The following is a 12,562-nucleotide window of genomic DNA, read 5'->3' as shown; positions in this document are numbered from 1 at the left end:
GCAGACTCACCGGACTATGATAAGCTCTGCCGTCTATGAAAACAACTTGCAAACCTCTTGCTGACAAATTTAAGACTGTTTGAGGCAGGTTCATTAACCCATTGATTACCATAGGACAAAGGCATTATCCACACACAATGAGGAAGAGGGAAAGTTTATTGGTCCTTAAGACATCCACACTTCCTCCCTTTTCCTTTAGCCTTGTATTTAGTCAAATACAGATGGCAGGGATGGACTTACATTACGGGGGTTAAAATTGAAATGCATTTTTCAGTTTTGTCATGGCAAACTATAGAGCAAAGGTTTATACAGATTAGTTACCCATACATTATACACCACTCATTAAAATCATGACTTCATGCAACCAGATCAAAAGATATGAGATGCTTGGAGGCATCTTTATAATGTCAACAGAGCTGAAACCCAACCCCATTCGGCCCTCCTCTCTTATAAAGGAGGAGGGAGAGGCTCAGGGGCTCACAGACACACTGGGGCTCAGGATGTCTATCACTGCTGCTACACACTCAGGAAGCTAACTGGAACCTTCCATCACTGCTGTTCTTCTCTAACTACCTGCACAAAGCCAGAATTTTGGACTTTGCACAAGCCTACCTCACCTGGACCTGCAGCAGGCAAAAAAGGCTTTGGATTGTGAGTCTACAATGGAGTTTTGCTCAGTAAAAAGACCATCTGCCTATATGCATTCTTAAAAATGAAATAGTGGGAAGGTGTCTGATACAAAATCTTAACATTTCAGATTAAAAACTAGTGCTACTTTATTTTAGATGAATCTGATGACTCGTTGTGCACTAATCTTGTACACAAATATCCATTTTCAAATACTCCATGTTGAGCAATCGTGTTGTCCTAACTGAACATGAAGTAATTTGGTAGATAAATCATGTAGATGGTTGTTTAAATGTAAAAATGCTCCAAACTTTATCTTTGGTTGTCTCTCTCTGCTGGAGGGACAATGCTGTTCCCTACTGTGACCTGGCTCCTGCTGGTAGCAGGGCTGTTGGGTGTCTGGGCTCAGGACTACTATGAAGAGAAAACAGTGAACAAGAGACCCAGGGGCAGGGGGGCCCAACTGCAAGCTGCAGCCATTGCAACTAACGTACAAAAACATAATGGACAAGGTATGAGGGCAAAAAACCAATATCGTTTTTATAGTATAGTTGCTCATTGCAAACAGTTGCCATTTCAAACGGTGAGATCACAGATGTCTTATTATGTCACATTTCTGTGACCATAATTCATCAATCCAATAGAAAATTCCAGCTAAACAAGAGGTTGAGCATGCATCATAAAAACACATGTTAAAGTTGTTACATTTGGCTAACACAGGTGAAGACAGTAGATAGATATCTATCCGATGAGCGAATGTCCTGGGATATACTGTACCTGCTATGTTCCCAAGGAGTTGATATTCTACAGTATTTTCGCTCTATGTCACATTAACATGATTTAGCTTGGTCTTTCTCTCCATGTGAGAGATGTAATATCAAGACAAAGAGTTCATTTTAGATAGTGTTTTTGGTATTTTGACGTGACTGTCATAACTTTGAACGATTGCACTCATCTAAAAATGAGTGAAGATAGAAAACACGGGAACTCTTTATTTGAAGGGCACCTACATAAGTACTTCATAACACATTCATAACCCACAATGACCATTTTTAATAGAATAGCCTCTTGGTGCAATTGTGTGTCTCTGACTCGTCTTCACATGAACACAGCCATTTTAGATGAGGACTGCGGTCTGGAGCTTACCTTTCTGCTGGACAGCTCTGAGAGTGCCAAGGAGAACCATGAGCAGGAGAAGCGCTTTGCCATGGATGTAGTGGACAGGCTCCAGGCTGCCCGTCTGCAGACGGGCCGCAGTCTGAGCTGGAAGGCGGCCCTGCTGCAGTACAGCAGTCACGTCATCATCGAGCAGACCTTCAAGCAGTGGAGGGGCACCGACAACTTCAAGTCCCACATCACCCCCATTGTCTACATCGGCCACGGCACCTACACCACCTACGCCATCACCAACATGACCAAGATGTACCAGGAGGAGTCCAGCCCAGGCAACATCAAGGTGGCCATGCTGCTCACTGACGGCATCTCCCACCCCAGGAATCCAGACATCTTCTCAGCTGCCGCTGACGCCAAGAACCAGGGGGTTAAGTTCTTCACGGTGGGCATAACCCGTGCAGCCAACGAGTCAGCTAACGTGGCCCAGCTGCGTTTGTTGGCCAGTTCCCCTGCCTCCCGATACCTCCACAACCTGCAGGATATTGACATTGTGGAGAAAGTCCTCAAAGAAATTGTGAGTATGATCTGCCTTGCATTGCTTCTCAAGAAACACAATGTTGGTTAGTGATGACGACACAATGATACAGTTGTGATTTACATGTAATCAGAGTTGAATTACACAAGATGTTGCAACCAAAATCATCTCAGGAGGGGTTTTTAACCCTCATACTACCAACGACCATGTTTTACATACAACCTAGGTCATTTTGATCCAAAGAAGAAACTATTGGAAAAAGCAACAATCATAGCAAAAAATATACTTAATTCTTATCAAAATATCATTAGACATGTAAATAATGTTATCTGTTTTTCTTAAACCAAAACAAACCAAAATTACAGTTAATTAGCATATTCTGTAAAACAAAAATATAAATGTTTCCCTTAAATAATGTGCAGCTTTTAGTACAATCCACATAAGTCCAAAAAAACAGATTTACCATCATCTGATTGTAGTATCATTTAGTTTATAGAATTATGAAGTAAATGCACATTTTGTCATAATCAAAAAGCATGCCCAAATCCTCAGTCACTTAAAACCAAATGTTATAGCAACCCAAATACCATAACAAGTTGCACATATAGAATAGTGGATGATATTATAGGAATTCTGGTATTTATATAACGTTTCCCGTAAAATATTTGTTTTAGAAGAATACACACCAATACAGCACTATGTGTACATTCAGAGAGTAGCTGGTTCTATAATACAGTTCTGCCAAGTATGCATACCGCTGATCGACTTTTATGAGCTGTTTTGACTGCAACTAGGCATACAGTATATGTAAGGTAATTTGGATTTTGTACATGGTCATACCTAGTTATGACCAGTTATAACCATAGCCGAATACATAAGGTGCTTCATTTCTGCAGATGATCTGTCTATCTGTTCAAAATCACCGATACAGGTCCCCCTCCACCCTCTTAGGATATTTCATATTATATCTCCAGAGAATCCGGGATTCAAATAAATACTTTTTTAGATTTTCCCTAGAATAAATACTTTTTGGAGAATACACACCAATACAGCTCTTTGTGTAGATTGAGTATATCGGAGTTCTGTATTGCAGTTCTATCAAGTATTCATACCATTGGCAGACTTTTTATACCATTGGCAGATTTGTACATACCAAAAAGTAAGGTAATTTTGGTTTTGTACAAAGTCATAGAATACGTGGTATAGAAAAGTACAATCTTAGGCGAGTACATGGGGAGTTATATCTCTGCAGATGATCTGACTATCTGGTCAAAGTCACTGATACAGGTCCCCTTCCACCCTCTATAACTTGGATAACTTGTTATTATGTCTCCAGAGAAATCTAGATTCAAATAAATGTCCTATCAAATTACTGTAGGTGGAATTAGGTGTGTTTGGCTGTCGTGAAAAGTACCCCGAAGGACTTGAATTTTTAAGTCTATATGGATGCAGAAACACTAAACAATTATTTAGATTACTAAGAACAAGTTGATTGACAAAGTCATGAACATTTTGAAGAATTCATAAAAAACAATATTCCTCTGCGGTCAAAATGACCGCAGGCGGGTAGTATGAGGGTTAAGGAGGATCCAGACTGGAGCCAGAATGACTGACATTCCACCAATTCTTAGGTATACAAATTCAAGCGACTGTAGCAAGATAATGAATGGCTATGGATGAGAGCCATGGATTTGGTATTTTTGTTCAATGAGCATACATTTCTTACATTTCTCAATAGACATGCTGCTTACCATCTCTATATTGTGAGTGCATATCCCATGGGCTTTACTTTGACTGTGGTATGCTTCATGGGTTTTCTCAATAAGAGTAAACACAACCTCTTGCGGTCGCACCTTACATTCCTCTGAGGGTAAACAGTCAGGGTGCTTTCAGGGGATTCTTTTATCATACCATTTGGTTTGCATTTGTCTCATTGGTATTACAAGGGACTTTCTACACATTCATTTATTTCAAGTGGCAACATAGCCAAACAGAGCTTGGCACGAAACCATAATTCAACAAACCCCAAAAGTCACTTGGACTCAGACACCAGGCTTTTCAAAGTCTAGTTTATACACTGAACAAGAATATAAACGCAACATGCAACATTTTCAAAGGTTTTACTGAGTTACAGTTCATATAAGGAAATCAGTCAATTGAAATACATGTATTATGCCTTAATATATGGATTTCACATGACTTTGAATACAGATATGCATCTGTTGGTCACAGATACCTTAAAAAAAAAAGTAAGGGCGTGGATCAGAAAACCAGTCAGTATCTGGTGTGACCACCATTTATTTGCCTAATGTTGCGCGACATATCTCCTTCGCATAGAGTTGACCAGGCTATTTATTGATTGTGGCCTGTGGAATGTTGTCCCACTCCTCTTCAATGGCTGTGTGAAGTTGCTGGATATTAGCGGGAAAAGGAACGCGCTGTCGTACACGTTAATCCAGAGCATCCCAAACGTGCGCAATGGGTGACATGTCTGGAGAGTATGCAGGCCACAGAAGAACTGGGACATTTTCAGCTTCAAGGAATTGTGTACAGATCCTTGCGACATGGGGCTGTGCATTATCATGCTGAAACATGAGGTGATGGTGGCGGATGTACGACATGACAATGGGCCTCATGATCTCGTTACGGTATCTTTGTGCATTCAAATTGCTATCGCTAAAAGACAATTGTGTTTGTTGTCCGTAGTTTATGCCTGCCCATACCATAACCCCACCACCCCCATGGGGCACTCTATTCACAACTTTGACATCAGCAAACCACTCACCCACACATCAGCCATCTGCCCGGTACAGTTGAAACCAGGATTCATCTGTGAAGAGCACACTTTTTCAGCCTGCCAGTGGCCATCGAAGGTGAACTTTCCCCCTCTGGAATCGGTTACAACGCCGAACTGCAGTCATGTCAAGACCCTGGTGAGGATGGCAAGCAAGCATATGAGCTTTCCTGAAACGGTTTCTGACAGTTTGTGCATCTGTGGTATTGTGTTGTGTGACAAAACTGCACATTTTAGTGTGGCCTTTTATTGTCCCCAGCACAAGATGCACCTGTGTAATGGATATGCTGTTTAATCAGCTTCTTGATATGACACACCTGTCTGGTGGAGGGATTATCTTGGCAAATGAGAAATGCTCACTAACAGGGATGTAAACAAATTTGTGCACAACATTTTAGAGAAATAAGCTTTTTATGCATATGTAAAAATTCAGGGACCTTTCATTTCAGCTCATGGATAATGGGACCAACAATTGACAAGTTGTGTTCATATTTTTGTTCAGTATAGGGAAACATGGGACCGGTGTGTGAAGAGGGGAGGCAAAAGTATGACACATTATGCTAGAGTTTACTAGTCCTGTAATCTAGTTGTAAATGTACATGGTTTCGGTATGTTTTGGATGATACAGTATATGATTTCCTCTAATGGTTGTCACTGTTTTATCTCTCTACACAGACTGACCTGGCTGATGAAGGGGTAGGTACTAATACATTTTGATGCATTGATACGCTATCCTCATTCAACAAATACATAATCAAGTTCAGGGACCCTGCATGAAATAAGAATTTGTTCTTAACGGACTTGCCTATATAAAAAAAAGGTTAAATAAAAACAAATACAAAAATAAATTGTCTGATACTGTTACATGTTGATTCTGAAACCATGACTTGCCTTTTTGAAGTGTCCCCCGGCCCACCAATGTGCCTGTGAGAAGGGCGAAAGAGGACTCAGTGGCTTAGCCGTAAGTACTTTGTGTTTCCTTTCCAAACACAAAATACTTTTCCTTTGAAATGTAAGAAGGTGATATATTCCTGAAGGGCTGAATTCAATTAAATGTTCTAAAGAGGAATCTTACATGGTTCTGATATTGTGGGTAATTGCTTGATTTTAGATACTTACAATAATTGCAGTGGTCAGAGAAAGCTGTCTTTCTTGCATCTCCATTACCAGCATTCTGAAAATAATCCAAATGCTACAGGACAAGACAGATTTTGGGTTGTTTTTCTTAGTGAATTTCCTTTAAGCCTCAACTGCTAATTTGTGTTGCCTGTCCCGGCAAGTTATTGCACATTTCCCTTCCCACATAAGATGTCCCCCATGGAAGCCATGGGCATCCTATGAAGACCTTTACTCGCAATAAAACAGGACCTTTGTCATCGGAAATAACACTTACTACCTCCATTATCAGCTAGTCAGAGATGGAGAATATTGGAGGGGGCTTAACGTGTAAGATTAGGTTGTTCTACACAGTAGTTACTTAAGTAAAAATACTTTAATGTACTACTTAAGTCGTTTTTGGGGGAATCTGTACTTTACATTACTATTTATATTTTTGACAACTTTTACTTTTACTTCACTACATTCCTAAAAAAATATTGTACTTTTTACTCCATACATTTTCCCTGACAACCATAAGTACTCATTACATTTTTAATTCTTAGCAGGACAGGAAAATAGTCAAATTCACGCACTTATCAAGAGAACACATGGTCATCCCTACTGCTTCTGGTCTGGGGGACTCACTAAACACAAATGCATCTTTTGTAAATAATGTCTGAGTGTTGGATTGTGCCCCTGGCTATCTGGACATTTAAAAAACAAGACAATTGTGCTGTCTGCTTTGCTAAATAATAGGAACTTTAAATGATTTATACTTTTACTTTTGATACTTAAGTATATTTAAAACCAAATACTTCTAGACTTTTACTCAAGTTAAAGAGTAACTTTCTATTAAGGTATCTATGATAATTATGACAATTGGATACTTTTTCCACCAATGCTTCTAATCATCAGAACAGACTAGAGGCCCTCCTCTGGATGGATGACAGCCATGTTAATGTTCGGGTCCTCAGCATCTGACAGTTAGTCTTGTGCTGACAGACAGCTGCATGATCAATAACCAGTGGTCAAAAAAGTACTAAATTGTTATACTTGAGTAAAAGTAAAGATACCTAAATAGAAAATGACAAAAGTAAAAGTCACCAAGTAAAATACTACTTGAGTAAAAGTCTAAAAGCACTTGGTTTTAAAAATACTTTAGTATCAAAAGTAAATGGAATTGATAAAAGTATAAATCATTTCAAATTCCTTATATTAAGCAAACCAGACGGCACAATTCTTTTTTATTGACGGATAGCCAGGGGCACACTCCAACACAATTTACAAACGAAGCATTTGTGTTTAGTGAGTCTGCCAGATCAGATGCAGTAGGGATGACCAGGGATGTTCTCTTGATAACTGTGTGAATTGGACAATTGTCCTGTCAAAATGTAACGAGTACTTTTGGTTGTCAGGGAAAATGTATGGAGTAAAAAGTACATTATTTTCTTTCGGAATGTAGCAAAGTAAAAGTAGAAGTTGTCAAAAATATAAATAGTAAAGGGAAATACAGACACCCCAAAAGAATACTGAAGCAGTACTTTAAAGTATCTTTACTTAAGTATTTTACACCACTGTCAATAACCAGGTACTTTATCTATAGAGAGAGTCCTTACATTCTTACACTGAGACTTAAAGGCTCTCATAACTGCTCTCAGTAGTTTAATGCCCAGAAACCTGCGATTAGCTGTGGATGGCAACCGCCACACGCTGTCCATGTGCCGAATGGCAACCTGACCTCTCACCTTTTGGCCAAGCAGCAACATGTCCATCCTTTACTTATAGCATGATACACCCCAATACACAGACACACACACAAAAAGCCACCCCCCTTGTGACCACAGGTCCTTTTACCACCCGAACTAAGCAAACAATACCGACTCCCTCAGTAAAACTATGCTTCTGTTTCACTTTGCCCTTCTGTGGCCAGTGATGGCTTATCTCTCATTGAGTCACTGCAGATCATTTGCGAAGGATAGTGGCCGTTCGTCAGACATGTTTTGTTTGAAAGTGAGTTAAATGAATCTCATGTTGTTACTTCATTCCACAGGGGAAGAAGGGTCGCCCTGGAGATGATGGAGCCCCTGGTCTTAAAGGATCGAAGGTCTTTGATTTGTTATGATTCTTTTTCATTATTTAATTGATTTACATACCTGTTGTGTTCCTGATGTCTCTCTAAAATCCAAGATACAGCCAATTTCCATGTGCTATTCTTGTATAGACATACTGCATATTCCTTATAGGAGTAATTATTTAAAATCAAAGATATAGTCAATTTGCGTGTACTTTTCTTGTATAGACATACTTCATATTCCTTATAGGAGTAATAATATAAGGCTCAGGCTCCCAGTTGGCACAGCGGTCTAAGGCACTGCATCTCAGTGCAAGAGGCATCACTACAGACCCTGGTTCAATTCTAGGCTCTATCAAAACCGGCCGTGGTTGCGAGTCCCATAGGGCGGCGCACAATTGGCCCAGCGTCGTCCAGGTTTGGCCGGGGTAGGCCATCATTGTAAATAAGAATTTGTTCTTAACTGACTTCCCTAGTTAAATAAAAAGAAAACAAAATAATAAATCATCTAAATTGAATAGCTCCAGTGTGTACTGTGTAAGTAATATACGGTAGATTGCCATGTTCTCCTTTCCTTTTAGGGAGAGGGAGGACTAAGTGGACTTCCAGGTCGGGATGGCGAAGAAGTGAGTGATACACTTAAACACGTAGTACTTCTTATATGAAATGTTCATATGCGGATATCTATAGATACAGATCTAGGGTCTTAATCTAATCACCCTGTTGCAGGGGAACTTTCCTGCAATACAGGAAATGTAAAACGTGTAGTATATTTGAGGTTTAAAAATGCTTCTGAAGTTATCCACTTCGACATTTCAGACTTGATTTACAAAAAATCTATGAACCCCTATAAAAAAATGTCTATTAATAATAATCCACATAATAATCCATATTTCCTGTTGCTGCAGCAAACTAGATTAAATTAAGATCCTACATCTGTATGTTGATTAAGCATTTATCAATGTACGTACAGCTGTTGCTCACAATCGAACCTATTATACTGTGTTTGTTTGCAGGGAAAATCTGGTTACAAAGGAGAGAGGGTATGTCATTCAAGTTGTCATTACTATTTATGTTATTTTGACGCTACAGTTCATTCATATGACATATTGCTTTCCATTACAAAGGGTGAGAGAGGCGAGTGTGGCACTCCAGGAATGAAAGGGGACAGGGTAGGTATGAATAATCCACCTTATCTGCTCTCTGAGTCATGCTTTTGTTCAGGTTGATTTATACAGTACCTTTATTTACTGTTTCATTGAATGTCCACTCCCAGGGTCCTGAGGGCCCAATGGGCGCCAGAGGAGTCAGAGGTCTCCAGGTGGGTAAACAACAGCGACATGTACCTGGGAAATGCCCATATTCAGATCAAAGTGTTATACTTTTGTGAAACACCTGTATGAACGCATATATACTCGCTCCATGCTCCACTCCCCTCCCACACACACACACACACACACACACACACACACACACACACACACACACACACACACACACACACACACACACACACACACACACACACACACACACACACACACACAATGTAGTTGATAATGTCTGTAATCTCTGTAGATCTTCCCAGCAATTTAGCATCAGTATCTGGGTAGCCATCACTTTATATCCCGATGTTAAGGAGTGTTCTTTGTTCTTTGTTCCTCCCCAGGGTTTACCTGGTCCACAGGGTGACATTGGACCTGAGGGCCCTCAGGGAAAGCAGGTTAGTAAGGAGACACCTCATACTTACCTCATCACACACATCTGCTGTCGCCTGTACACTTCCTTTTAACAGAACTTTAAAAGAGAGGTTCCTGCCACGCGTTGTACTACCTGAGAGTCGAGGGGCATGTGTCTCTCTCCCTTAATAGGCACCTGTGGAAAATACTGGCCCGGTGCCAGTGCCTTCCCCTTCACTAATTCAGCAGCGTGGGGATTAATGCTAGTTTTCACATTCATACTCAGGTTCAGTTAATGGCAGAAGTCCTGTTTCTAAATATACGGTACACTAGGAACTGCCTAAAGCACTGTCTACCTCCTTACCAGTCCTCTATCGGGATTGTCAAGGCACTACAGCTATGAAAAGTCAAATGTTCTCTCTCCGTGTGAGAACATGCAGGTTTCCGTTGGAAAGAGAAAAAAGGGTAAACACTTTTTTTTCTGTTGGAAAGAGATAAAAGGGTAAAACAGAATGTTAAAGACAGATGTTGCTCCCATAATATGAGTATGTTAACTGTACGTGTTGAGATTTTAGCAGCCTAGTGATTTATCTCGTACTAATTGAATCAGCACCACCATCAAAGACTATCTTTCAAAACTGGATGGATAATTGTGGAAAGAGCAATGTTTAGTTAGGAATATGTTTTAAGAATGGAATGTAAGGTGTTGAGCATTTAACTGAGGTCAAATGTGATTGTTATGGAGGTATGGACTGAAACGTGTGAGAGATTTGCCTTGCTTTGGGAAAACGTTTTAAGTGGTTATCTCAGCTTTCTGCTTGACGGGCTCCACTTCTTTGTTGTTTCTTGTTTAGGATGAAATATCTCCTAAATCGTGAGTAAATCTCATGATTACTGCAAACTCTCCAGCAAACCATTGCCTCCAGTAAAATAGCTCTTAATTGTTTTGAGACTGGATGTTTTTGAGTACTTTGAGTCGACACCTCAACTGAGACAATGTCTGACTTTAGGATGTGCCCTGACTTGTTTTAATTTGGAGGGGTAAAATTGTTTTCCCACTTTTCCATATACAGTATAGTTCAGACAATAGCTCCCCACTGGGTATTCACTGGTTGAATCAACGTTGTTTCAACATAATTTGTCAGCGTATTGTGACATGGAATCAACGTGGATAAAACATTGGATTTGAAAAAAGTAATCAACCAGTACTGTTTTCATCTCATTTCAACCAGCGTTGTAAACATTGAAATTAGGGTAAAACTTCAACTTAAATACATTGAGTTAACAGATTCTTACAGTGCCTTCAGAAAGTATTCACACCCCTTGGGTTTTTCAAAATGTTGTTTTAGCCTGAATTTAAAATGGATAAAATGTGAGGTTTTTTTTTGTCACTGGCCTACACAAACTTCCCATAATGTCAAAGTGGAATTATGTTTTCAAAATGTAAAAAATACAAATAAAATATGAAAAGCTGACATGTCTTGAGTCAATAAGTATTCAACACCTTTGTTATGGCATGCCTAAATAAGTTACATAATAAGTTGCAAGGACTCACTGTGTGCAGTAATAGTGTTTAACATGATTTCTGAATGACTACCTCATCTCTGTACCCCACACATACAAATTATCTGTAAGGTCTCTCAGTCGAGCAGTGAATTTCAAACACTGATTCAACCACAAAGACCAGGGAGGTTTTCTAATGCCTCACAAAGAAGGGCACCTATTGGTAGATGGGTAAAAATAAGTTTGTGCAAGGGTTGCCTTCCAGAGAGACAGATTGTAACATTCTCTGTTTCACGGAAACATGGCTCTCTCGGGATATGTTGTCGGAATCGGTTCAGCCACCGAAATACCTTATTTAAGTAAGTATTCAGACCCTTTGCTATGAGACTCAAAATTGAGCTCAGGTGCATCCTGTTTCCATTGATCATCCTTGAGATGTTTCTACAACTTGACTGGAGTCCATCTGTGGTAACCTCAATTGATTGGACATGATTTGGAAAGGCACACACCTGTCTTTATAAGGTCCCACAGTTGGCAGTGTGTGTCAGAGCAAAAACCAAGCCATGAGGTCGAAGGAATTGTCTGCAGAGCTCCGAGACAGGATTGTGTTGAGGCACAGATCAGGGGAAGGGTACCAAAAAAATGGTACCCAATAAGACAGTGGCCCTCCATCATTCTTAAATGGAAGAAGTTTGGAACCACCAACACTCTTCCTAGAGCTGGCCGCCCGGCCAAACTGAGAAATTGGGGGAGAAGGGCCTTGGTTAGGTAGGTGACCAAGAACCCGATGGTCATACTGACAGAGCTCCAGAGTTCCTCTGTGGAGATGGGAGGACAACCATATCTGCAGCACTCCACCATCAGGCATTTATGATAGAGTGGCCAGACAGAAGCCATTCCTCGGTATAAGGCACATGGCAGCTAGGGCTGTTGCGGTGACCGTATTACCGCCACACCGGCGGTCACGAGTCATGAAGGCAGTCAAATTCCACATGACTGTTTAGTCACGGTAATTAGGCTTCTCCAAGCTCTGATGCTGCTGCTGGTCATTAGTAGCCTACCAAACTTGCTAACTGCTTGGTACTCAGCACTCTATTGTCCCTCTAATCACTCTGACATCAATGCAAATGTATATGAAAATC

The 12,562-nt window shown here is 40.3% G+C and overlaps 1 protein-coding gene across 2 annotated transcripts in view; it reads left to right on the top strand.

The window, feature by feature from the left end:
* Window positions 1-473: 473 nt before the first annotated feature.
* Window positions 474-12,562, top strand: part of col28a2a (collagen, type XXVIII, alpha 2a) — a 30,130-nt gene continuing 18,041 nt past the window's right edge. For both annotated transcript variants that reach the window (XM_029703245.1, XM_029703244.1), the window contains exons 1-11: window positions 474-651; window positions 966-1,139; window positions 1,740-2,314; window positions 5,745-5,765; window positions 5,971-6,030; window positions 8,218-8,271; window positions 8,820-8,864; window positions 9,255-9,281; window positions 9,366-9,410; window positions 9,515-9,559; window positions 9,908-9,961. In XM_029703245.1, coding sequence (XP_029559105.1) covers window positions 974-1,139; window positions 1,740-2,314; window positions 5,745-5,765; window positions 5,971-6,030; window positions 8,218-8,271; window positions 8,820-8,864; window positions 9,255-9,281; window positions 9,366-9,410; window positions 9,515-9,559; window positions 9,908-9,961 — 1,092 coding nt within the window. In that variant the 5' untranslated portion in view covers window positions 474-651; window positions 966-973. The remainder of the gene's footprint in view (window positions 652-965; window positions 1,140-1,739; window positions 2,315-5,744; window positions 5,766-5,970; window positions 6,031-8,217; window positions 8,272-8,819; window positions 8,865-9,254; window positions 9,282-9,365; window positions 9,411-9,514; window positions 9,560-9,907; window positions 9,962-12,562) is intronic.

Source organism: Salmo trutta, chromosome 20, assembly GCF_901001165.1.
Source record: "Salmo trutta chromosome 20, fSalTru1.1, whole genome shotgun sequence".
Lineage (NCBI taxonomy): Eukaryota > Metazoa > Chordata > Actinopteri > Salmoniformes > Salmonidae > Salmo > Salmo trutta.
Note: the sequence above shows the minus strand (reverse complement) of the source record. Positions and strands in the feature narration are given on the sequence as shown.